Genomic DNA, 27,845 nt, shown 5'->3' on the forward strand with positions numbered 1-27,845 from the left:
ATTTGTTATGGAAGACGAGACCACATTCATCTCGATTGATTGCAGTCAGGCGTAGCCGATTCTACGCTGTTCCAGAATGTTGTGGTAACTTTGCACGCCGCGTCTCGAAAGTTCTCTATCAGCTTTAAATTGCGCACGGCGGCGAGCGGCGGGGATTCTGCTCGACGGCCGCCGAGCACGCTTGTTTCTACGGCGCCGCTGAGTGATTCAGTCCATCGTGGGCGCAAGTCAGCCCCAATGACGTTTTGTTTAGAAGCCATCTTCGCTGTATTCCTGCTCTCTAAACTGCAGTCACCGCTACGTGACATCTGCAGCAGGTGCTAACGGATGTTACTGTCGCCCTGACTCCCTGGAAGCCGCCAAAGCAGTCTGAATCGCCTCGAAGAAGTAGATCACGAGAATGCCGCTGAAGCCGTCCCAACCGAAGACGAAGTGCGTAGCAGCCGTCGTCTCCAGAGTCATTCACTTGAATACGGACTACTACCGGACCGCGCTCGAGGAAAGGAATTCTCAGCGCCGACGTCAACCATGGCTATAGAACACCAGGCCCCAATTTTGCAAAAGCCCCGACTGCCGCCCCTGTTCAACGGTTCATCGGGCGAGGAACCTGAAGAATGGCTGGAACAGTTCGACCGTGTCAACAGCTGGAATGACCAGACTAAAGTGAGTAATGTTTTCTTCGGCCTGGAAGGACGAGCCAGAATTTTGTTCGAAAACCACGAAGCGTCTCTAGCAACATGGGTATCATTTAGGCGGGAGTTCCTGAAGGCATTCACAAGCATTGTCAGGAAAGAAAGAGGTCAGCCGCTTCTTAAGTCACGCATCCAGCACCCGAATGAGACAGTGACCGCATACGTAGAAGACATGAAGCGCCTTTTTCGACGTGTGGATCCTGACATGACAGAAGAGAAGAAGATGTAGATTTTAATGCGTGATGCTAAAAAGGCATTTTTAGCTGGTCTGATCCAGAATAAACTGAAGACCGCCGCTGAATTCACCAGCGAAGCAGCCACAATTGAGAAAACTGTGGAAGCGCGAACCCGCAATTTCCCTCGACAGCTTTAAGTGACCTCAACAACCCTCTCGGATGACGCAGCATTCGGAGGCAACCTGCAGAATGTCATCGGCGAAATTGTGCGGGAAGAGCTGCGTTGCCTGTTATCGTCTTCCAACCAGCCTCAGGTAGTGACCCCTGAAGAAATCTTCCGCGAAGAAGTGCAGCATGCGCTTTGCTCCCCGTCATCGACGCCTCCAGCTGAAGCTCCCGCCCTGACCTACGCAGCTGCAATACGCAGTCCTCAGCCCCAACGACACAACCTAATTCCGCCTCTTTGACGTGAACCAGCTGTTACCGAACGCTGCCCGCATGTCCCCGCCCACCCAATCTGCGAACGACGCTCGAGCCACAGTAAATGAGATGCCTGGAGCACTGCCGGCAAACGCCCGCTGGGCTTCCATTGCGGTGAAGTCGGCCATATTCTTCGTCACTGCCCGTACGACCGTATCGGTCTTCGTGGCTTTGCCGTCGGCGTACCACAACCACGCTTCGGCCAACATCCGTAAGAAATCGACGAGTAACTGCGTTGAGATCAGTATGCACCGAACCGTCGTTCACGCAAACCATCGCCGCCGGCCTCGTGCTTTGCGTCGCCACGCTGCAGCTACGCAGCCGCGGTACGAGGAAGGTCTCCCAGGCCCCGTAGGAGTGAATTAAAAGAGAGTTTTAGTTACACGTACGCAGAGGGTTCACGTACGCAAACGCGAGAAGTCTACGTAGCCTGCACGCAGGTCGTTTGAAACCCTGATAGTTACACGTACGCGACACACGCCGCGCGTTACTCCTAGCGCCATCTACTAAGAAACAAAGACACTGGTTGTAGCCTAAATCATCCAAGACAAGTCTTTAAGCCAACCCATTCGGTCTGTCCTCGTGTTTAGCGGTTTGGCTATGTTTGGCTGGTTTGGGGCTCTCTCAGTTCGAGATCTCGCGAGACCGTTGCTATCACGACGATCAACGCTACTTCGTCAGGCTTAACAGCTGAAAAATCGCCCTTCTGTCTGAAAAACCAAAGCTATTTGTCGCTTGAAACCTTATGCTAGGGTAAGAATGGGCAAATCGAAGGCGAATACAACAGTTTAGAACACGATATCGCGTCAAGGGATTAGCGACGAAGCTGTTATCGCTGTGAAACGGCGGGCAGGGCGCCGCCATGTTTGTCAACTCTACGTACGCAAGCAACCCAAAGACCGCAACGTAAAAGTACGAATCTCACGTACGTACGTGAGACCCGCACATACCGTTTACGTTCTGCGCATACGCACTGGTCACCCGTAAGAGCTCTACGTACGTGAAACTAAAACTCTCTAAAGACCGCAACCTCTGGAGGTTCGGCTGCTCGGGAGCGATACGCCAAAGGTCCTCCTACGATCATGAAGCATGAAGACGCCGCCCCGACATGCCGACGCCGCATACAATGACAACCTCGACCACGATTCGAACCGGCTTTAAAACGACGCCGCCACCCAGAAAAGCTTCGACAGCACGCCCTACCCACTATTCAGATACCCGACGAAGCCGTGACCCGACGCCGAGGACGACGAGCAATGCAAGAGTCCAGGACATCTGTCTTAAAAATAGTTATCGACGGCAGGAAAGTTACCGCTCTAGTAGACACAGGAACCGATTACTCGGCGATGAATGGAACATCCGTTGCGCGGCTGAGGAAAGTCCCGACTGCTTGAGACGGCCCACAAATTCGCACTGCAGGGGGCCACCTCATTACGCCACCAGGACGATGAACATCGCGAGTGACTGTCACGGTACTTACTTATCCTGCGACCTTTGCAGTCCCACGGCTATGTTCCCGCGAAGTGATCTTGGGCATGGATTTCCTTAATGAACATCAGGCGATCATCGACATGCGATCCAAGCGGATCACTATTTCGACAAACGGGGCGATTCCTTCGATGAGAACTCTGGAACATCACATTGCTCTCAATGTCCCGGAAGACCAACTGAGCGTCCCCCCTCCCTCAAGCTTCATCGGCACCGTAGGCGGTACGGAAGCCAATAACACTGAGGGCATCATTGAGGGGAACATGCAGTTGCTTCTATACCGAGCAATTGGCGTCGCAAGAGGCATCGCATATTTACGCAATGGCCGAGCTGAAGTACTGCTGACCAACTTAAACGAAGACACCAGCACGTTATCAAAGGAACGACGATTGCTTTATTAGACGAAATATCCGACCTACGAGCGTATTTCTTCTCTCCGACCCATACGCAGAAGATCCGCCTGACCAAGAGAACTCGCCCACTTTCCACATCAACTCAACCATGCCCTGGAACAGAGAAGACCAGATCAGTAAACTGCTTTGAAGGTATGCAGCGACTGCATCTTTGTCATCGTCGAAGGTCCGATAACCAACCAACACGCCCGACCTCTCCGTCAGAGCTCCTACCATATGTAGCCGCGAGAACGACAAGCCACCTGTGACCAAGTGAAAGAAATGCTTCGCGATCACGTCATCCAGCCATTAAAGAGCTCCTGGGCGGCACCGGCTGTTCTAGTGAAGGACAAAGACTGCGCACTTCGATTCTGCGTTGATTACCGCAGCTTGAACAACATAAAGAAAAAAGTCGTCCACCCCTTCCCTCGCATCAAGACACACTGGACCAGCTCTGCAACGTGAAGTATTTCTCATCGATGCACCCCAACAGTGGCTACTGCTCAATTGACGTCGATGAAAGAATCGCGAGAAGACCGCATTCGTCCTTCCGGATGACCTCTTCGAGCTCAAGGTGATGATATTTCGTCTGTGTTCCGCACCAGCGACGTTTTAGCGAGTAATGGATGCAGTTCTAGCAGGCCTCAAGTGGAAAATTTGTCTTGTATGTTTAGATGGCGTCGTTCGCCTCGAACTTTGAAGAGCACCTGAAAAGAATTCGAACAGTACTAGACACCATCAAGCCGTGTGGCCTAACCTTGAATGCCGAGAAGTTCAATTTTGCCTGTTAAGAGCAGCTTTTTGTAGGCCAAACCGTTAGCAAGGAGGAAGTACGCCCAGGTCTAAAGAAAACAAGAGCTATTGCACTGTTTCCATCCCCGATTGATAACAAAGCTGTGCGCAGCTTCCTGAGACTGTACACGTATTACCGACGAATTCTCAAGAGCTTTTCACGATTTGCCAGGAACTGACATAGGCAGACGTGGCATATTATGGAAAACACAGCCAGCGGGAGCCTTCAAGGAACTTCAGCGTCGTGCACAGTTGTCACAAAAAAGTGTGCTTACGGTGTAAAATGGTAAGCGCCCTTTGTGCGTGCAAGCCTATAAAGCAGATAGATGGCTTCGAAGAGGAAACTCAGGACGCCACACTTTATACATGAATGAACAAAAACAAAACAGCGCACCAGACATACACCAAGATAACTCTACAGAAAACACCGCAGTCCTACCACACTAATGGTCTTCACGCGAAAGCCAGAAACTCACACTCATAGTCTTCCTACCAAACGTGCGTTGTTCGCACGCTACCTCACACGCGGAGTACGGACAAAAACCCGGGTGGTACCTTGTTTCAAGAGACGCCGCTGTACCACGAGAGGAGTGTTGAGGAGGATCAGGTGAAGGGGGTCGATCGGTGCTGCCACATCGCTTTAGCTGGATGTCGGCGTTGGAGCGTCTAGGTGTCGTCGTCGAGGCTGGGAGGTAGCACCAGCCGCTGGGTGAGTCGTCGTTCCGGAGGCTTTGACACAGGGCCCGCGTTCCGAAGATGAGGTCAGCGTCGTGATACATGGGACCGGGGTCTCAGCTGGTGGGGACCACGCCTGGTCAGTAGGCCTCACGATCTAACACCTGCAGTAGCTGACGGCAGAGCAACAACGTCTGCACCAAGAACATTCCTCTTCCTGTTGTTGCGACCGCAGGAAGAATGAAAAGGAAAGTTAACGCTAAGGTGCCCGTGTGCTGTGCGTTGTCAGTGCACGTTAAAGATCCCCAGGTGGTCGAAATTATTCCAAAGCCTTTCATTACGTCACCTCTTGCTTTGTCCTTTCTTCTTTCACTCCCTCCTTTATCCCTTTCCTTACGGCATGGTTCAGGTGTCCAACGATATATGAGACAGATACTGTGCCATTTCTTTTCTCTAAAAACCAACCAACCAACAACCAATTCCGACTGAAGAACGAATGGAAAGGAAAGTGCACGGGCCTGCCCACTGGCTCAAGCTGAGCCACATTCTCCGCCGCGTTCAGACAGTAGGAGAGGTGAAAGAGATGTGAGAGCAAAGATTAAAAGGAAGGACGCGCGTCACAACAACGGCCACACTGCACTGTTGCTGTTGCTGATAGGAAGAAAGAAAAGAAAAGTGCACGGGCCTGCCTACTGGCTCAAGCCAAGCCACGCCCTCTGCCGCGTGCTGAAAGTTTAAAGTATAGGAGAGCAAACACAGAAAGAAAAGGCGCGCGCCCGGAGAACTCGCAGGCAGAGCAATTGCCGACACAACGGCCGCCACGCCGCCACCCCTCCTTTTTTACGTCCACTTCATTTTCTTCTAATTCCGCCTCGTTTTCGGTTTCGCCGTCGTCTTCTCCATCTCTTCTAAAAATACCACTGCACTCTCTTTTGTTCCCTCTTCTCTTTCTCTCAAGTGCCACGTGTCAATTAACGCGCCTTTCCTTTGGTCCACTGTTTTACTCCTCCCTCTTTTTTTCGCTCTTGAGAACAGTTCCCACCAATCCTAGCGCGCTTTATGAAAACGAAAAGACTGAAATTCATACTGACGCAAGCAGCGTCGGCGTACGCGTCGTCCTCGTTGAGAGAACCGGCGGGCTGGATAAAGTAATCGCATACGCTAACCGTTCCCTGTCCAAGGCCGGGGCTAACTATTCAAAAAATAAGGAGTGCCTTGCCATAATCTGGGTTACGTCAAATTTCACCCCTACCTGCACGGATGACAGTTGAACGTGGTCAGCGATGACCACGCACTGTGCTGGCTTGCCAGTTTGAAGGACCTGTCCGGCCGCCTCGCTCGACGGACCTTGCGCCTCCAGGAGTTTGCGGTCATCGTCGTTTATAATTCCGGACGCAAGCACGCTTGCCCCCCCCCCCCCCCCTTCCCACTCTTGGACCACGACCTAAAACGCCTCATCAAGCTCTTGGAAGGGGCAAGGTTTCTTCACCCTCCGCCTCGTTCGAGCGAGGATTGCCATCGTTCTGTCCACAGCAAGAAAGACGTCCTTCTGAAGAACTTCGCAGCGAACAAAACAGCCTACGTCCTTGTTGTACCTACAAGTCTGCGCGGAGAAGTTCTTCGGGGTTCACATGACCAGCTGACAGCCGGACATCTTGAGTTTTCTCGCACGCTCCGCCGCATTTAAGACAAGTATTACTGGCCCGGACTGTATGCCGATTTCGCACATTATGTGAAAACCTGCCGAGATTGTCAGTGAGCAAAGAACCCTCCTATCCGGTTAGCAGAATTTATGCACCCTATTCAACCCTATCAAGGCCCTTTCAGCAGATCGGCATGGACTTGCTTAGTCTTTTCCCGCAGTCAACGTCTGGAAATAAGTGGATCGTAATAGCGACCAAGCACATGACCCGCTACGCCGAGGCAAAAGTCCTACTGAACGAAACAGCCGCAGAAGTCGCCAAATTTTTTTATGGAGTGCGTTCTTCTGGGACACGGCACCTCCGATGTGCTCATCACGGACCGGGGAACAGCGTTCACGGCGGAACTGATGGTGAACGCGGCTGGCGCTGTTCAAATTGGGCATCACAAGCAGGGACATTTCTTCTATAATGGACGTAACCGAGTAGATGGTGATGGTAATTATGATGGCAGGCAATACGACTTTAGCCCCTGATATTACCTTCCGCTCCTTCAGAATTTTTTGCAAATGCTGTCTTAGTTTTCTCTTTGTGGTAAATTAGCGCGGAGCCGACAATTTCGGGCTGACCGTTAAATATTCTGTAACTGCTAGCATATGATGGTGTCTTAATCACACCTGAATATAATGTTATTGATGAACTAGCTGGTTAGGTGTAGAGATACGACTGAAATTTGCAGCAAAGGAGAGTTTGTCTTAGACCGGACGTGCAGAACCAAAAGTGGTGGCTTTGAACTGACGCTCAAACGACGGTTGGTTTAGACAATGTTTGCACTTTCTTTTCTCAGACAGTTTCCTTTACGGCTTTGCATACGTGGACATGACAGTGGGAGCAACAAATAATTCGAGCAGGGACAGAGCTCAGAGAGAGAAGATGACGCGCCTGTTGAGCCCCCTGTTTGACGTGGCAAACAGTGACACGCACTTGGCCTTCCGATACATCAGGTGGGGTCCAGGTGAGTAAGAATCGTTTCCTTCTGCGTATATCGAAAAATGTGAACGTTGCCGGAAGTGGGAGTCCGGTAACGTGGATTTTAAACTTGAAAGAACTAAGCAAACGTACTGAGTTTATTTTCCTGCTGTACAATAGACCATGGTTGAGCGTACCCTATCACTAAGTACATATCTCTGATAATAATCTGGGTGCTCCAGCGCCCCATTAATTGCTTTATCTATCCCACAGCTATGCTCGGTTTGCTGTTTGCAGCCGGATCTTGGGAACACAAGATGTGAACACCCATTTTAGGCGACATAAGCGCAAAACGAGTGATACGAATGTTAAATAAAAACTAAAGATTTTTTTTAAAACAGGAACATTAAGTTTTTTTTCTTGCAATGAAGACAAAACTACAGGGGCTGGGCGAGCTTGCTTAGCTCTGTCACGTTGCGAGAACGCACGCCGCAGGACGGTGGATGATGGGCCTGGTCTTCTGGCGCCTTGTTCATTGCGCGGTAGCTTCGTCAGGTCGATGGTATAGCTGGCCCGATAGAGTCTTGTTGTAACTGGGTGTGCTTGGAAAATCGGTTGTAACCGAAGAAAGAGTTTTCGACTTATCTTATCTAGTTAAACATTCACTCTTATGCTTAAAATCGGCCCGCAGTAACGTATATTGCCAATATGCTTTGTTTTACGAGGAAAGAGAACGGAAGCTAAGTTCGGCTGCACGGTGAGAGAGGGAATGCTCAAGTTCCACTTCGAAGAAAGGTTGTCGCGGTGTAGTGATGCCGTGGCCAGAAAGAAGCAGAAAAAGTTCCCCGCACGCAGTGCAGTCTCTCTTCACATTATATTCTGCACGTGCACCAAAACGACTTCCAAGGCATTCGCGTTTCGTCGTCGGTAACGTTAGCTATTTATTCATTCCAACTGGCATGAAACCTTTATTGCCTTTAAATTAAGTAGAAATTGTTGGGGGAGCTTTCCTTTCGCATCAGTGCCAAATTTTAACGCCGACGCGCTTCTATTGGGGAGAAGGATGGCGTTGTGCCTTTTTAAAAAAATAAAAGTTGGAAAGGAGAAATGGTATGTTTATTTAGTGCTACCCGGCATTGCTTCTTTATATTTTTTTGTCGAAAAAAGGCCAACTCAATGACACAAGCTGTAGAAACAATAGTAACAGAATCGCGGTGTATATTACACGACATAATACTCAGAAACAAAAATAAGTATGTGAAGTTGCAAACGGACGATGGACCTCGGTGAGGAGGGGGAATGAGATTAGTCAGCGAGGTCACATGGTTTAGCGGTAAGTGAGATGGCGGCATTGTAGGAATTCAAGCGTCTGATATGAAAGAAATGGTAGTGTTCGCGTCCAGAAAGATTGTGCGACTTCTCTCGTCCGGTGTAGAGAATTGCCACTGTTCGCTTCGTAGGAGGAAGAGCCCTTGCTTGGGGTTCGCAGTAGTAAATCAAAAGTTCTTGGAAACCTCTCGCTAAGCCTGCTTAACCCACGCAGAATTGAAGAAGCGTCCTCGTTCACGTGCCGTAGAAGCACGTCATCGATAGTATTGCTGGTACGTGCGTTGGATTTCAGTGATCCACGGATATTCAAGAATAGTTCAGCGAGACAAAGGAAGCCCTTTCCTTACTCAGAGAATCAGTTTCGATAGTTTCGCTAATAATTTTTTTTTTTACCTGAGGCAAACTTTGTGGTAAATATAAATTAGGCTACTGTCAAGGCAGTGAAAATACGAGAAAAGGTCCAAGTCCAGGGTTTCTCAGTGCGACCATAGAAAACAAAAATAGCACCGATGCCACGGTAGCTTAAAATTAAGAGCACTGTATGCACTCTGAGTGCAGAGTGCGAAAGCTGAAACTTTGAAACTCCAGGCGCGGAATCTTACAGTCCTGCAGCTGCCACTGCTGTGATTGTTTAGTTTTAAGTGGTGTGCAATAGCCAGCGCAGGTGCGTGTTATATAAGTCTGCGAGCGTCCAAAACCTTTTCTCATGAAGAGTTCCTTTCGTGCTTGCTTATAGAATGGCAATGCATTAAGCCGCGTAGAGTTTTACTGCTGCGGGGCTATATTTACAGCTGAACGTTTGCTTTCATTCGCCTATGAGGAGCGGCTACGTAGTAAACTTCGCATTTTTGTTGAACGATTTGTACAAAACAAACTGTAAATAATTTCTCTCTCTCTAAGTGGTCGCTGGTAGTGCTGCGCCAATTTTATTGTCGCATTGTGCACGAGTTTTATTGTCAGCATTGGTTCATTTTCTGTCGCTATCATCCTGAATGCATTACTTACTAAACTTATTGACATACATGCACCCTCACTTTTCACCCCAACACTTTCCGGAAGGGATTCTAAAAAGAGCATCAATCGGAGAGAGATAAGCGCGCATATAGTTAAACTCCTTTTCACTACTGGGAAGGGAAGGCGATTCGTTTACAATCGTCCAAAGAGCACAACTACGAAGAGCACAACTACGACGGGGCGTCTGCACGTTCGTCCGCAAAGGGCTCACGTTCATCGAGCACCAACTCAAACACGGCCGCAGCAGGGTGGAATATACCTTCACCGAAATCATCCCAAACAAACAACGGAAAGGCAGCCTGTTCATCGCCAACATCTACAGTAACCCCAAGCACCAAACACAGAAATTCAAGACCCTACTACACACAGCCAGCACCCAAGCCAAAGACAACACGTTGCTGATCGGAGGGGACTTCAACGCCGCCCATCGAGCGTGGGGTTACGTGAAGGATACGGCCAAGGGACGGGACCTGTTACAAGATATCCTGGACCACAACTGTGCCCTGATCACGGACCCCGCTCATCCCACCCGCATCGGCAACTCCGTAGCACGAGACACCACACCAGACCTTACGTTCATCAAGAACGACCACACGGGCAAAGTAACGTGGCACAACACCGGCGTCGACCTGGGCAGCGACCACTACATCCTCGAAATTACGATACCGAACCAATTCCGGGGCAACACCATTATGCACAAGTGGACGGACTGGGACGGCTTCCGTAAGGGACGTCCCACCACAGCACAAGACATCACAGACATCGAAACCTGGACGGAAGAACTTTGCGATGCTGTGCACTCGGCCACCAAAACCATCGAAACGGACGAGGACGTCATCGCCATGGATAGCCGCCTGGCCCATCTGTTCGAGGCCAAACGTTCGATACAGGCGCGCTGGAAGCGGCAACGGTGGAATCGCAAATTGAGAAAGAAGGTAGCCGACTTAAACAGGGCCATTGAACACCACTGCAAGGTCCTGTGCCGTCAGCAATGGAACGAAATCTGCAACCGAGCTGACAGGCAACTGCATCGCGGTTGCACCTGGAATCTATTTCGGCACCTCCTAAACGAAACCAAGACCAAGTCACACCAGCGCGACCGCCTCGCCCGCCTCCTGCACACCACCACACAACAACAAGGAAAAGACGCCGTTATCAAGAGCCTGGAAGCCAAGTATCTGCCGGACACGCCAACGGAAATCCACCCGCCGTACGGGGGGCTGCCCAACGCGTGGCTCGACCGAGACATTACCGTGTCAGAGGTACGAGTAGCGCTGCACGAGCTCAACACCCGCTCAGCAGCCGGCCCCGATCTCGTTACCAACAAGATGCTACGAAACCTCGACAATGCATCGATCGAGGCACTAACCCGTTACTTCAACGAATGCTGGCGTTCGGGCAAGCTCCCCGGACAGTGGAAAACGGCAAGAACAATCCTGATCCCGAAACCGGGCAAACCACCGGACATCGGCAACCTGCGTCCCATCTCGCTTACATCCTGCGTGGGCAAGGTGCTGGAGCACGTGGTGGCCAACCGGTGGCAGGAATACCTGGAGAAGGAAGGCCTCTATCCGGACACGATGATCGGCTTCCGACACAGACTCAGCACACAAGACGCCATGCTACAACTAAAACAAGAAATCATCGACAACAAGACACAAGACAGCAAAGTAATTCTGGGGCTCGATCTACAAAGCGCATTCGACAAAGTCAAACACTCAGCCATATTAGCACAAGTATCACGACTCAACATGGGGGTAACGAGCTACAATTACATCCAAGACTTCTTGACCAACCGCACGGTGGAACTGCACGCCGGAGACCTCAGACTCCCCGAACGCAAGCTCGGTAGCACGAGTACCCCGCACGGTTCGGTCATCTCGCCGTTGCTCTTCAACCTCGTTATGATCGGGGTAGCGAGGGCAGTAGCGGGGACCGGCGTCCGGCATACGATCTACGCCGACGACATTACCCTGTGGGCGGCCGGTGGCACCGACGCCAGCATCGAGCAGCAGCTACAAGCCGCGGTTACCGCCATCGAGCAGCACCTTGACGGCACCGGCCTAGTGTGCTCGCCCGCCAAATCCGAGCTGTTCGTCCTCACACCATTACGACCGGGACGGAAACGCGCTCCCCCTCGGGAGTGCGATCACATCAAGATCATGACCGCATCGGGGCAACGCATCCCCGCAGTTCCCAAGATCAGAGTCCTGGGCCTGCTGCTAAACAAGAGCGGCCGCAACGACGAGACCATCAACAAACTTACCACCAAGGCAATGGACGCCATCCGGCTCATACACCGAGTCTCGACACGACGGGCGGGCATGCGTGAAGACAGTCTCGTGCGCCTCGTCCAGTCGTTCGTGATCAGTCACATCGCCTACGTTGCGGCCTACCTCAACTGGCAGGTCACTGACAGGAACAAGATCAACACGCTGATCAGACGGGCTTACAAGACGGCGCTGGGCTTAACGGAGACCACGAGTACGGCTCGGCTCCTGCAGCTCGGCGTCCATAACACCCTAGAAGAAATAGCCGAGGCGCAGCTCACCGCGCAAATGGAGCGCCTCTCTACCACCAAGACGGGGCGCAGTATACTGACATCCCTGGGTTACAACCCCCGATCCCCCAGCCGGCAACCATGCGAGATCAGCGAGGAGGCGCGGGCTCACATCCATGTGAACCCCATCCCGAAGAACATGCACCCCGAATACAACCAAGAACGGCGGCAGGCACGGGCCCAGGCCCTCATCGAGAAACACGCCCAAGACCCGCACGCCCGGTACGTGGACGCAGCGGAATACAAACGAGAAGGCTTCGCGGCAGTGGTCGTTGCGGCGGCTACCGGCACCACGACAACGGCAGCGAGCGTGCGGTGCACGGACTCGTGACTCGTGCTCAGTGACTCGAGGAACGCCGTGCGCAACTTTGCCAAGGGGCGAGTGAGCGCGCCGGCGGCCGCCATCATCGGCAAGCTCCAGCCCCAAGACCGCCGCAGCACCATCCGTATCAAGTGGTTCCCGGCGCACGCGGGCGAGTGTGCATCCTCGCCGAACCACAACGAGACGGCCCATTCGGCGGCGCAAGCGCTTACCCTCCGCGCCCCCGAGAGTGACCGTTCCGCGTGGTGGTTCGAAACCAAGGACCGCGTAACCAGTTATGGCGAAGTTACCATGTGTTACCGCCTAGCTCGACGGACAATGCCGCCTCCCCACCCGGCACTCAGACGGGAGGAGGCCGTCATCCTAAGAAAGATACAGACCGGGTCACTCCTCGCCCCGGCAGTGCTACACGTACTTCACCCAGAACTCTATCCGAGCGATGTGTGCAATATTTGTGCAGCTGGTCCGGCGGACCAATGGCACATCATGTGGGACTGTGCCAGGTTCCCGACCGAGGCTACCTCCAGGATATACCCGCCCGAACTTCAAAGTGCAGTGCAGTCTGCAGACAAGGACATTCAATAAAGCAGAAATTTGGTCAAGTTGGTACGTATCCATTTTGAAAAAGGACATTCAACTATGGGCCGTCCAGCAGGCCCGGGATGCGCTCGAAAAGCACAAGCCTCACGACCCACCACAAACGGGCCGAACGGGGGTAGTGCAGAGGAGGGCATAACCCCGGGTCGACGCTTGGCCAACGTCACGACGCGTCAAACCGTCGGTTGCCGGCATTTTCAATAAAGTTTTTCCTACCTACCTACAACTACGAAGCAGCTTTTACACAGTGCAAAATTTGCTGCAGTATTGAGCGAGTAAGAAGCGTAGCCACGATGGCATTTGGAAGTAAAAGTTTCAAACTGCTGTCAGCTGTGCTGCGACCTGTAATATCCAGAGCATTTACCTTGTGAGGAAAACATTTCGTTCTGTCGAGTTAGTAGGGGCCAAATTTTGGCATTGGTTCTCGATATCTAACAATTAAGAAATTCTAGACGTACTGTTAATTAATCGCCCATTGCTCCACTGATGGTGTGTTTTTTTTTTGTTTTGCGATTCTGTGCAGTCCAGCATGCATACGCTGTGCACAACTGCAGTGGACTTTCAGCCACGTACAGGCACGCCGGAGATCATCTTAAACTTATGTGCAATTTACTGTTTTTCATTTTCCAAAAATTCCACCGACCAATCGCACACTATTTTGTTGAATGGGTATTAAAGACTTCGTATCGACTTCATGTCGAAAAAAATGAGGGGGATTGGGGTATTCGATATATTTTCTCTTGCTGTCACAGGCGCGCGGTGTGTGTCTGTACGCTTTGGCAAGTATCTTCTAAGCTTTATAATTTGTACGCGTAATAGATACTACATGTAATAAGCGAGCTACATGTTACGAGCCATCATTCCTTAGCCGCTGCTTTTGAATACGTGGCATAAACCGCAGTCATTAAGGCGCGAGCCGTCAGTTTTAACTATTACGGCAAGAATTCCTGTTCGCCTCATGGCTGCCTGGCGAGTTTGTAACCAGCGTAGCAGCGAAAGTAGCTGCCAGTGTTGTGCTTAATAGCAGATTTGTTGCAAGGACACAGATATATTCAGACAGAGAAAAATAACAAAAGCCAGAAAATTTTCACAATTGACAACGATAAAGCCTTGACAAGGCTTAATCCGGCTAAAAGCTGGTTGCGGCAGTGTTGTCACCATGTTATCCAAGTCACCGTGATTGAGGTTCGCTCTCATGTTTGTGGGTAACAGTAATGAAAAATCGGCGGGAATGGGGTGATGTACTTACCTGGGTGGCAGCCAAACACTGTTCACCCTGTACTGTGCTACCATCACTTACGCGAGCAGAAAAATTGTAATTTAAAGAGTTATGAAAGGTTCAAAACGAAAGACGAGCGCCGCAGCATCCGTGTCTGCCGATGTGACAACTATCGCTGCTTCAGGAAAAGGTACCTCAGCACCCGATCCACGCGCACCCCCTCTCCCCGCCCCCTGCTTAGGGGTGCTCGCTATTGTAGAGAGCCCCTACTGACGTCATTTGTTTCGCCAGTAATGAATGCATGGCGCCCCTCTTACACTTAGTTTTCCCAAGAGCTAACACGATTGCTGCATGGTCGCTGCATTGATACTTTGCGTCCAGTGTTTCCGGCAGACACGTAGCATTGACCACCGGTCTCTAGAAGCCACACTGAACGCCACTTTGAACTAGTTTTCGCACCTACACAAACGAAAGGGTGCGAGAGTCAAACGTTCACTAATCTGCGTTCACTAACTAAATTGTTGATAACCAACACCTCAAACGGCATTGGATAACATTGCACAAGTAAGAGCATCTCTTTTTTTGTACTACCAATTCCTGTACTTTATTACTACAATGAAATACATTTTAATAACCGGTACATCAAGATAATATTGTACATTAGATAATATAACTTGGAGCCATCCAGTTCTATACTGCTAATTACATTGCTGCACTGTACGTTGATTTTGTAAATTTATGAAACCACCTCCGTATATAATGCCTCTGGCTTTGATGGTACACGAAATAAATAAATAAATAAATAAATAAATAAATAAATAAATAAATAAATAAATAAATAAATGCTATTGAAGGGCGGCAAGTGGGGCCTTTCGCGGATACACGTAGAGGTGCCCACAAAAATGTTTGGGACGACGAAATCACGAAAAACATTACTTTCTTTGCAAGCTAGAAGCGCAGCCAGGCACTGAGGGGTGTATTGTGCAGGTCGCACTGTGAACTACAAAACTTTACTCTTTAGTTCATGGCTGTATGCTTACACTGCAAAGTAATTAGGCTTTGTAGCAGTCTTGTTCCGAAAACTTTTGTGGGTGCCTGTACCTGTTGGAAGTGGACACGTTTGCGCTTACCTGGTGGCGGTGGCTACGACGCTCCATCATCGCCTACCCAGGCGGTTTAGGTATCGTTCACGTGATTTCGGCTGAGCACGCGCCAAACGCGAAGCCAAAGAAGGTAGCGGGAGGCGTGCAGCGCACTGTGCCTGCGGCTTACTGATGCCCATCGCGGTAGATCTCTCTGTAACAGATATGCGTTGCACCCGTGTGCATTCTTGTATTGCAATGCTTAATAATGCTTTTTTCCATTTATCCATCAATATAACTCTGCATTTGTGGCGTAGAATATAGTGGCATCTCTAAAGAATGTACAGGGCAGTCAAGCGGAATTCATTTGACTTTTTATTATTACTCCTCTCTCCTCTACATGTATAGATGCAATTAAACTTGAAATAAATAAAATGCTAACCGTAAAATCAAGGCAGCGGAAAAAAAGTTGCTGTAGAGAACCTGACAAGAGAGTTACCGTTTCGGCTATTATTGCGTGATCTGTAAAGGTAACGGTGCATAAATTTTGCAGATATAAAAACCGCAAGTTTGTCTGTGCGCTGCTATATAATCGACGAACCAGCAAAATCCCGGCAGTACTCCACCGAGCTTGCCGAAGCTCTCCATTGGACGACTTTGAACATTCCGCTGAAGCCAGGGAAACATTGCCAGTTGGTTGTCCAAGTTACGCCAGGAGACGGCACTAACGGCGGAGTGGCCATTGACGAAGTGGCCGTCATAACTTCAGGACAAGGTATGAGAGGGTAGTGTAAAATCTACAATGCTTTCACTACGGCGAGGTTTCGAGCTAAGCGCTGTGTTCTCTAAGCACTGCTGGTTTTCAGGAATGTTATGCGAATACAAAATTGACAATAGCTCGCGAACGTCTGTGGCTCTGTGAGCATTGACTGTGCTTCGACATCGGGCACTACACACTGACCTTTCCAAAATCGAAGAGCCATGAATATTTAGATTAATTGTGTTGCATCAAAGAGAAAATGAACATCGGTATACTGAGTGCTACTCAGTGCGTCGTGGACGGAAATTGGAAAATTGAGGTTGTCAACCTCTTTATTTACCTCTTTATTCTTATATTCTACGCTATATTTACGTTTGCTTATCAACTTTTTGTATCATTTTGTACAGCAGCTATTTGTGTTGATTTATTCATGTAATTTGCGTAGCGTCCTATAATGTGGGATTTAATATGTGTCATTTGTGTCCAACAGTATATGCAATACGTTTATGTACAAGTGCCAAATGTCGCGTTTTTATTTTTTTTTGTGATTACAGGAGGCACACTTTATTCTTTTGTTCTAAGATCTGTATTGTATCTGTAGCGCGGTGGACTGTTTAGGGCCAGAGGCCTCGTCAGGCACCACCAGCCTTTAGCTTCTGTCCCTGCATCGGGATATGTGTTTCGTCTGATGCTTAAATAAAAAGAATAAAAAAAACAGTATCTCCTTCGCCGAAACGCACTTCTAGCTTGCGCTATGGGGCTAACCGGGAGCTAGCTCCAAACTTCTCCTTATCCTTGAATTTGCGTAAAATGTTGAGTGAAACTTTTTGCCTAGCCCAATATCACCATCGGCTTGAACATGGTATTCAATGGTAAAGGCTTCCGTTCATTAAGCAAACTGCACAAAATAAAATTAAAAAAAACTTCCTCTCTCTTCAGAAGCCACTCTTTGAAGTTTAAGTGATCTGGATAATGAGTTTCCCTATTTTGGTGCAGTAAAAATCAGCAAAACGTCTTTAACAGAGCTCAGGCTAAGAAATGTCTCATAGAGCTTGTTTTTCTGAACTATAAAGACAGAAGTAAAGGTTCAGTTTGCGAACCAGCGACGTGGCTTCTGAAATTCAGTATATTGAAGGAAAAAGAAAATTGATTGACAAACACCCAGGGAGCAACTTTGTAACAGTGCGTGTGAAATTGTGCTTAATGTATTACTGAAGGCGTCATCAATTGGTGTCTCGGCTATGTCTGTCTGCACATAAACTATTCATTCCTGCGGGTCCTAAGCTGCTGTGGTCAAATTGCGCGTTTGTTTTTTGAGTGGTCTTATGGTCTGTTACCCTTAGAACATCCGGCAAGTTTAGTGTTCCGCTATTACTATTGGAAGAAAACTGACTTTTATCTTAAAAAGAAATTCAGAGATCCTTCCTGTATGCTGTGTTTTTGAAAGCTCTAGAAAGAGGAGCAAGCGTTTGATTGCCAGCCTCTCCGAGTGTGAAGTGGCTATTAACTGTTGCTTATCACTTGAAACCTTACGCCAGGGCTGTAATAGTTTTCCCCCCTACACCCGCAGCATCGCTGTTATTGCTGTGAGTAGTAGTATCCTACCTTGTACAAAAATTTCTTACATTGCGTAAATTCGCCCGTGCTGAGAGCAGAAATAGGGACGCTTGATCGCCTCGTTTTAAATGCACAACTCTTTTTGGAGCAAACTCTCAAGCTGACGCACGCAAAGATCGCAAGGCTGTGCTGAAAAAAAATGTGTATATATGAAAGAAGCGAAGAGTCACCAAAACGAAGGTGCATTGATGAATGTTTCTTTTTTTTTAATTCGTAAAACCAATCAATGGGAGAATAATACTTAGATTAACCTGTCGGTTAAAGAAAAATACTTATGAAGCAACAGAAAAAACCACCATGCCGCCGGTGGGATCCAAACTCACGACCTTCGAATATCGCGTCCGGTGCTCTACCAACTGAGCTACGGCGACGGCTGTCCAATCTGCTGCTTACGTGGGTATTTACGTTTGTGTAAGCGAAGCCTGAGAGTGCACCAGCTCGAGGGTCTAGGTTTTGGCAGTACTTATGCTATAGATAGCATAAGAGGGTTCTACCACAGTTTCCGCCCTCGCCGTTAGATATCGTTCCAAGTCAGACTCGCGGTATTACAGGATGTGCTACGTCCGCCGCTTAGAATTTCTTGCCGGGCTAAGGCGGGGCCGGGTCTCGGGCCTTAAAATCTGCGCCATCCATACATGTTTCTAGGGAGAAGCTAAATTTGCGAAGAGTAATGATAATTACGTCAATATTGTCTTACATTAAGCACATTTTGTAGTTATCTTACTGATATACATTCCATTTTGCAGGAAATCAGGAACGACCAGCACCTGCATCAGCAAGTGAGTGTGCCATAATGTTCACGACCCAGGCGTTGTCCCAATGGTTTAATGTTAGTGATCTGTTCTTATGGTTTTAAGTGAGCGCTGCTAAACTGCACTGATAGATAATCTACGTTGACTGTATTGCGGCGCAGGTTGAGGGAACCTCCGTGCGTTGTTTGCAGGGAAAGCTTTATTGTCTTTTCATATCTTTGTTTTGAGTGTCCAACAACGGCGCGGTACACGCTTCTTGTATGAACATTGAATGCAGAAGCCCTCCGAGCGCACATCTTGACGACGTGAAACACTGCATTCTATTTACGTACTTATCAATAAATGCCTCACAAAATGCCGCTTGGTGTATATTCGAGGTAAAACTGCAGTACAGAACATGCAGAACAGCAGTCCATGTAAAATACAATACACACACAAAAAGAAAGGTCTACTGTAGGGCAAACACTAACACGACACCTGTGGAACAGATGGTTGAAAGGGCAGCAGCTTTTATTACTTGTTAGGAGTGCTTGTGCACTCGGTAAAAAGTACGAAGTTGTCTATACCACGTCAAAAGCATTATGCCGCAAATCTTTGAAGTATCAGTTTGTTCATTCTTCAAAGCTGCCGGCACGATGCTTTATCGCTTTGTTTGCGACGCAAGACGCGACCAGATTTATCTTGATTGATCGCATCCAGACAGAGCTGATTCTACGTTGTTCCAGAATGTTCTAGTAACTTTGCACGCTTTGTCTCGAAATTCGCTATCTGCTTTAAATTGAGCACAGCCGAGAGCGGAGGGCATTCGGTTCGACAACAGCCGAGCACGCTGCCGTCGGGTGATTCATTCCATTGTGGGCGCAAGTCAGCGCAAATAAAGAGTTTTGTTCAGACGCCTTATTGTTTTGTTCCCCGGATTGCAGTCACCAGTTCGTGACAATATTGAAATGCCACCATATGGGCCATCCCAGCAATGATTAGACGCATATTGGTGGGCTGTCGTACGCGTTAATCAAAGAAAATAACTGCCTAAATTTATATGTGCTGTGTGAAATACATCTCGAAGATAATTTTTTTGCGTTACAACTTGCAGAAGAGATGCAAAAGTTTGCACTAAGAATTCATAAACAGAAAAATATTTCTCCTAACTTGTACCTAAAGTTCGAGCAGCGCTTTTATAAAAATTGAATCAAGAAGTTTCCGCGAAGTCCGGTATCAACATTGAATTTTATACTTCTAGATGTGCAAAGAAGGCCGTAGCGTTATAGTAATATCGGCGGTTATGAACGTTACCGGTAGGATAATCTCGTTATATGTTGTGCTGGCTAAAAAATAACAATATCATATAAGAGCCCGGTTGTAGTTAAACATTTCTAGCTGGCCGTGAGTAATTTATTATTAGCTGTCAGATTTTGTAAAGCGTAATAATGATGTTAGGTAAAAAAAGAATTGCTCCTGGATCATCAAGCCAGGCTGTTGAGCAACTGTTAAACGTTTTCAGCTGTACTCCAAAGGAAACGTGACTGGGCGGTGCATGCGCCAATCATTTCACGACCCATATTTGTTGCGCCTGTATAGACTGTCACGCGTGCAAGTATTATTACAGTAGCGGCGTGCGCTGGAGTAAGATTAGTTTTACTCGCGGGCTGATTACGAAGAATCAGCAAAAAAAAAAATTATATGACTTGTACTTGGAGCCTCTACAGACACTTTGAGTGAAGCAAAAATAACATTAGGCAGTAGTTTTGGGGACTGTGAAAACAATTCGATGCACACTGTGCCCCGCTGTTTTCTTGACTCCTTCAAAAATCTATTCTGTGAAAAAAATCAGGTGTTCTAGGAAGGCTACGAGGCTCCGAGTGTTGAACAAAGTTTCTTTGTATGATATCACCTCGGACGCCCTTGTACTGCAGCTTACTGCAACTTTGAGGAAGGCACCTTTTGTGGCTGGACTACAAGCGGCGGATCTCTCAAGTGGGCACTGAACGATCCACTGCGACGGATTCCAAGCTTTCCGCGATTTGATCACACATCGAGAATGTACAAAGGTAAGCGATGTCTCGAATTTTAAGAAACTGGTTAGTAAATGCGGTAAAGCAACAGCATTCGCTTGTTTTATGGATAGCAGATGTCGGTTACTATATTGTAGCCTTGGTGAAAAAGTATTTTATGAAATGTTTTCTCTATTTTAAAACTAGAATGTTTTTAGTTTTCAGTACGATGCTCACCCCCAGTAATAGAGGCTTTGCAGAACATTTATTGCGTCAGATGTGCTACTGCCATCTTCGGAAAGTCTGTCGGGTAGTGTGAATTTTATATCGCAGGGTGGAATGTTGACAGTCGGTTTGGGGAGCGTGGAGAGAAGGAGAGAGGCCAAACAGAAACCGTAGGAGGAGTCGTGTGGAGAGGAGGAGGCGCGTAGCCAATCAGAGACGTTGAGAGGATGGGCGGGGAGGGCACGCAGACTATATAAGACGATAGCGGCGGCGCCCACTCAATCCTTCATTGCTGACAACCAGCACTTCAATACCGCATTAGAGAACATTGTATAAGTAGGAGCATCTGATTACTAATTTTTTTCACTTTATTGCTGCTCTGAATGTATTGTATTATATTTTATTAACCAGCACATCAAGAACCATTAGATAACATTTTATGACTAGGAGCCATCATTTCTGTGTTACCAATTTATTTGCTGCTGTGTACTTTGTTGTTTCTTTTTTATTATTTATGTAACCACTGCCTTCTATAATGCCTCTGGCGCTGAGGGTAAACGAAATAAATAAACAAATACGTTATTCACACTATGAAGTGGTCATCCATATAGTGAGATTTCTACTCCTAGGAGATGAAGCTGATTATAGTACACGCAAGCGTCAGGTGGACTCTAATGACCTTAGCAATAACCGCATTGATCATCTGTGAGTTTTACTTCTTGGCTTCAGGAATGGGCTAAACAACATGCGGATGCACTACATCCTGCGGCCTTACGCTACTGGAAGGTAATAGACGAATGGTTTAAATGGGCTTGGTTTAGAGCCATCGACCCTAGTTTGCAAGACATGATCGAGTAACTAGGCACACAAAGCATTACGGTGCGCCTAAAAATGAATGTGCTGAAAAAACTGCCGTCGGACAATCTCGCAACGAAACAGCAGTTTACAAACAAGCAGGGAAGTCCTGGAAGTGGTAAGAAAATTAATCTACTTCAGGTAGAAATAATCAGGAGAATAAAAATGGGATGGAGTGCATTTGGAAGGCGCACTAAGGCGATGAACAGATTACTAATATCTCGCAAAGGGATAGTATGTAACATCTGTATGTTACAACTGTTGACCTGGGGCGAGAAACGTGGAGATGAACGAAAAGGCTTGAATTTTAGTTGAGGTCAGTACAGCGAGCTATAGAAAGGGGAAGAATAGATGTGACGTTATGAGACCGCGAGAAAGCAGACCTTGTCAGGGGAACACAATCCAATTAATGGCATCCTAGTCGAAGCCCAGAAGGAATGTGGCGGAGAAAGCATGGGAAGCGAAGTGAAGATAACTGGTGGTCGTTGCGGATATCGGAGTGGATTACTGGAGAACCAAAGTGTAGCAGAGGGCGGCAGAAAGTCAGGCGGACAGAGGTGAGAGCAGGAAGTTTGTGCAGATAAGGTGGCCGCAGCTAACGTTTGGTACCGTTAATTGCATGAACATGGGAGTGGCATTTATCCCGCGTTGTGCTAAGTTAGGCTGATGATGATGGTGATGATCATGATGATAATCGCTTGACATATCGGCGTCCTTCCATGTGCACAAGCATGCGCAGAGCACGCATTGCATTTACATCAACAGCTGTTAGAGGTGCGTTCGACAGAAGTTGCGTCGTCTAATGTGCGCAGCGGCTGCGTACATCCCCCAGTCATAGATAACTACGCAGGTAACCTCAAGGAGAACAGACATGCCTCGCCCTAACTCTTCAGGTGGGGTGCGCACTCATCCGTGATCACGCGACATGCAGGCGGCTCTAACGTCGTTATTCCTCGTCGTATTGTGATGGACGCGCTTCTGGGGTGCCTTGCTGAACCCATGGAATTGTAATGCTGGTTACACAGCGCAAACACGCACAGACCAAGAAAGAGACGAGACACACAAACTAGCGCTGGTTTGTGAGTCTCGTCTTTTTCTTGGTCTGTGTGTGTTTGCGCTGTTGAACCACCATTATGCATAACCACAATTACCCCAATCTGCAGTTCTCCCATAGAGACGCCTCTCGGACGCTACGTGTAGGAACGAGGTCAGAGTGCATACACGTACGTATGGAGCCCCCACTGGGGGCGCTGCCCGGAAAGCGCCGCCGGATAAGATCCGCAAGCCCGTTCCAGCATTTTTCGCAAAAAATACAGCATAATGCGCCGTAAGTGCATCCGGCCGGCAGGCGCTCGAAACTGAGCGATACCTGCTAATGTCACCGCGCGTGGTTGACTGTGTCGACGCGCTGCAGGATTGGCAGTCATCACCGTGTTTGTTAAAAGCAGCAAGCGCAAAAGTTGTCAATTTTAGAATGGGAAACAAATTGTAGCAAATTACAGCTCTTTTAAATCATCAGGACAGCGAATAGTTCGGGACAATGTGCCAGTCTACCGAAGTAGACTATTGGTAAATGCAATAGCCAAATCAGTCGCTTAGATGGGCAGAGCATAACAGTGAGTGTAAAATTTCATACGCAGAAAACCAATGTATGTCAAGCAGTCTCGTAAGGGGCACTAGTTTAGAGTTGGTAGTGAGGTGCTGGAAGTGGTAGAGGAGTGCGTCTACTTAGGGCAGGTAGTGACCGCAGTTCCGGCTCACGAGAGTGAAATAACTACAAGAATAAGAATAAGGTCCAACGCGGTCGCCAGGATCTCTGAGATCATGAATGGCATTTTACGAATATTCCTCGAGAGAAAAGAATAAAACAGCTGTATCTTATCGTTACTCACCTATGGGGCAGAAACGTGGAGGATAAAGAAGGGTTCAAATTAAATTGAGGACCGCGCAGCGAGCTATGGAAAAGAAAATGGTAGGTGTAATGTTAAGAGACATAAAGAAGGCAGATTGGGTGAGGGAAAAAGTGCAGGTTAATGACATCCTAGTCGCAATCAAGAGGAAAAAAATAGGCTTGGTTAGAGCATGTAATGCGAAAGCGAGATAACCGATTTCAGCTGAGGGCAATAGACTGGATACCAAGAGAGGAGAAGCGTGGCAACGGGCGGAATATAGGTAGGCGGATGAGATAAGGAAGTTTGCGGGGATAGGTGCCGCAGTAGACATAGGGCATGGTTAATTGGAGAAGTATGGGTGAGGCCTTTGTGCCGCAGTGGACGAAGTGAGGCTGATGATGATGATGGTTATGATGAATAGCTCCCGACGAATCTTGGCAAACTTTCCAAGATCGTGCGCCGGCCGCATTACCCGAGTTATTTTCTCTGTTCATGGCTAAGGAAAAGAAACAATATAATACACATTCAGCTGCCTACCGCGGTGCCTGAGGAACTACACTGTTCAATTTGGGAGGATATAATGCCGGCCCCAGCAGCCGGATTTTATGAGACAGAGGTCAAAATCACCCTACACTGGGTAGTGCCTAGTGCAAGTAACAGAAGCCGCGGTCGAGATTACTATTTAATTCGTTATTTTTCTACTTATTCAATATTTTTAGAGATTTTCTGTGATCAACAGCTTTTGGGGATTTTACATTGCATATGATGTTCAGTTTTCTACATTAAATACTGGGGATTATGTCCAGTGATGCCGCCTTCAAGGAATAATAAAAATAAGTAAGGCAGAGCCTAGCAAGCCCTATGGCGTCTCTTGTAGAAATGGCTGCAGCTTCGGATTGTTATTACCTCACACACCTCAACAGAAATCGTGATCCGCTGTGCTCGCTGTGGCCCAGTGCCAACGATGCTCTCCCGAGTAGCCTGTGCATTCGACCGAGTCGATGTTGACCCCGTCAAATCTACCTTTTAATGCAGCACGCGAATGTTCTGGGGCACCGCGTCTCTTAGGTGCCCTCAAAAAGGTCGTCGTCGTTTTAGGTTTGTCGGGCAGGAAGCAGCGTCAGTTTGAATTCACAGCGCGGTCGTAGGTTGCACTAACTTTACGTACCGACGAAGTCTCTCTTCTCGCAACCATGCCACGCCACTCGGCGAAAGACCTAGCATTGCGAGAGCCTCCCGCTGCTACGCCCGTAGCGTGCATGGCCTGCCCGCTATTTATTCGACCACGACACCAATTCCCCTCACTTTGAAATGGAGCATGTCTGCGACGCGCCAAACCTAATAAAGCACGGGCCATGACTACTGCAACCTCTTTTCATACTGCCCAATTTTCAGCCATGTAGCTAGCCCTTGTCTTACCTGGCGTCCTGGTATAACCTTTATCTTGTTAACGATTTCAGCTCAACAATATGGCCAGTGATTCCTGGTTGTTCCTCGGGGCTCCATACTAGAGCCTTGAATTTTTTTATCTTGAGCAAAAGTCCGTGCCTTGGCAAACATTCAGTCAACTTTTTGCCAAACCGTTCGATGAAAACATAATTGGATGTGTTTGTGTGGAGATGCCACAGGACAGATATGCACACGAGCTACTGCAGAATCAATGCCTTCGTCACTAATAAAGCAATGCTTTAGTCCTCTTATCGAAAATGATTAGTTTGGTGAAGCAAAAGTCCGTGCCTTGGCAAACATTCAGTCAACTTTTTGCCAAACCGTTCGATGAAAACATAATTGGATGTGTTTGTGTGGAGATGCCACAGGACAGATATGCACACGAGCTACTGCAGAATCAATGCCTTCGTCACTAATAAAGCAATGCTTTAGTCCTCTTATCGAAAATGATTAGTTTGGTACTTTTCAAGGAACACAAATACTTTAGCGTATAAATGACTTCTTTTGCCTCATGCCCCATACGGCAGTGTTGTTTGGGAGGCTTTTATATTATAAAGAAACTTAGAAGAATGCAAAATATGGCAACAGTACAAATTCCTCCAACCAGTACAGCAGATATCCACCAGCAGTTTGATCAAATAGGGTGTGCTTCCACCAGTAACAGATTGGAATGGAATTCCTGTTTTGAGTGTTAGGTTGTACATAACTAGGAGGTGCTTAACGTACAATGGAAATAATTACTGCGTTTAGAATGGGGTATTCGACTAGCAGCCAGAACCTTGTTTTTACGGCTAATTATTTGTTAAGAAGATTCTTGTAAGTGCCCATTATTTTTTTACTAATAGTGCCAGAATGGTTTTCTGTGGCTAAAACTCCAGTGGCTACATCCGCAAATCGGATAATCCTCTTGATTAGTGTGATGTGCTTTGTGCTCTCGTATTCTAACCTAGGGTGTCTAGTACATATTGTAACGGATGAAAAGGCTTTAGTGCAGGTGATAGCTCTACGGATGAAAGCTGATCGCTGACGGGCCAGAGCCATATCAGTCTCTTCATCTTCTACCCTTTCGAGTGCTAGCTTCCAGCTGTTCTTTCGCTCTCTCCTGTTCTGCTTCTTCTCTCTCTCTCGCATCCTGCTTCACCGTTTACCTTTTCGTACTATCGTTTTACAACGTTCCGTGAATGGTGCTTGCTTCGTTTGGGTTGTATTGCAAAGTATGATATTTTCTTATAAAGCACGACATGTTGCCATTGTAGGGGGAAGCGTGCACAGAGAAACTGCTGTAACTATTTTTCTCTTTGGAATGAAATTTACTGAACGTTATCCCCCGCGACAAAGCGAACAGCAGTCCCAGCTGGGTTGCGGGGGTGGCGAATGAGAAGCCATGATTCCAGCCGAAGGGGTGATATTTTCGGGCCCTTGCGGAGTAACCCTTTCCTTCCTATAACTCTGGTAGATGGCGTGTATAGTCGTCTCATGGAAGCCCAAGGTTCGCCTTGGCTTTGGCTGTTTTTTGCGCGTCGTCCTTGGTCTACGCGCACTTTTGTTCCCATATACAATACTGGTTTTTCGTGTGGTACTGAAAAAAGTTGTGCGATGCAACAACCTCATTCAGGCCTTGTCATTCAAAGCTCATACATTTTGTAGGATATTGAATGACAATTGTAGGACGCATGCACAATTTTACAGAAATGAATGAAAACTATGATAACTGCATGATAACTGCATGACATTTGCATGACATACCCTGTGGGGTTATTGCATCATGCAGTTTTTTTAACTAGAGTAACAACAAAGAAAATTATTCTGTTCCAGGTAAGAAGGCTTGAATATAGCCCGATGAGACTCTTATTTGATAGACCCTAAACTTAATGTTCTGACTTCTTAAGAAAATGTTTGCCTTGGTAGCATTACAAATAACGTCCGTGTGAAATATTCAGGACCTAACAAAAAAAAAAGACAAAACTTGCTATCAAACCTAGCACGTTTGAGCTCACCTAGCCATTATTAATAAATCGGCATCCGAAATTCTTGTTCTTTCGTTGTCTACGTTCGAATTATAATGCGAATATGTTATCTACAAGTGTCACTAAAACGATGATTTCTTTTTCAGAGAAAGTGAATTTTATAATTGGGTGGATAATGTCATGTGCGGGTGCCATACGGCGCGAAACCCGCAGATGTTACGCTATTACTGAGAAGAGTGACACCTTTTCTATTTTATTCAACGAAGAGGTAATTGAAAACTTTTATTTCTTCTCTAGGTCGCTTTGTGTTTGCTGAGAACCACAACTCTTCTTACGAAACTGCGCTCCTGAGCAGCCCCCACATGAAAGTAAATGCCAGCAACAGCGCCTGCCTGGGCTTCTGGTACTTGACTTCCAGACAGCACCCAGTTGTCAAGTGCGTAATTTGTGTAGATTTGATTATAATTTTCTCAGAATGTGTTTAATAATTCACTGGCCTCTGGTTACTGTTTATCACTACAATTACAGCATCTGATCAGAACGTAAGTTTCACATAGGATAGATTAAAGTGAACCAAAACTCCAGCCGTCGGAGTGAACCGGGATTTGCGCGTGCGCAGCCGTGCAGAACAACGACGCGTTTATCTGCATGTTCTATTCCGCAGCCTGAGCAGCGAGCACGTTGCTAGAAGCGATTTCCGGCTGTCTCTGACCTTGAAGCACTAAGACACCAGTAAAGCATTCGGTGGCGGAAACAATCTTGAAGCCACGGAGAGGAAACCAGATAACATGCCATGCCCTCCCACACAAGCGCGCTGAAATGGAAAGCAAGGGAGAAGTGCCCTCTAATATACATGATGCAGGCGGGCTCAGAGTTCATTCCAGATAGTTCCCTGCTACCCAGAAGTCAT

The 27,845-nt window shown here is 47.7% G+C and overlaps 2 protein-coding genes across 2 annotated transcripts in view; both read left to right on the plus strand.

The window, feature by feature from the left end:
- Positions 1-1,335, plus strand: part of LOC144129713 (MAM and LDL-receptor class A domain-containing protein 1-like) — a 78,111-nt gene extending 76,776 nt beyond the window's left edge. The window contains exon 14 of the mRNA XM_077663810.1: positions 1,097-1,335. Within this exon, the coding sequence (XP_077519936.1) occupies positions 1,097-1,335 (239 nt within the window). The remainder of the gene's footprint in view (positions 1-1,096) is intronic.
- A 31-nt stretch (positions 1,336-1,366) lies between these two features.
- LOC144129714 (apical endosomal glycoprotein-like) overlaps positions 1,367-27,845 on the plus strand; it is a 210,625-nt gene continuing 184,146 nt past the window's right edge. The window contains exons 1-6 of the mRNA XM_077663811.1: positions 1,367-1,559; positions 7,183-7,350; positions 15,981-16,202; positions 18,551-18,583; positions 20,470-20,604; positions 27,233-27,371. Coding sequence (XP_077519937.1) covers positions 1,367-1,559; positions 7,183-7,350; positions 15,981-16,202; positions 18,551-18,583; positions 20,470-20,604; positions 27,233-27,371 — 890 coding nt within the window. The remainder of the gene's footprint in view (positions 1,560-7,182; positions 7,351-15,980; positions 16,203-18,550; positions 18,584-20,469; positions 20,605-27,232; positions 27,372-27,845) is intronic.

Source organism: Amblyomma americanum, chromosome 4, assembly GCF_052857255.1.
Source record: "Amblyomma americanum isolate KBUSLIRL-KWMA chromosome 4, ASM5285725v1, whole genome shotgun sequence".
Classification (NCBI taxonomy): domain Eukaryota; kingdom Metazoa; phylum Arthropoda; class Arachnida; order Ixodida; family Ixodidae; genus Amblyomma; species Amblyomma americanum.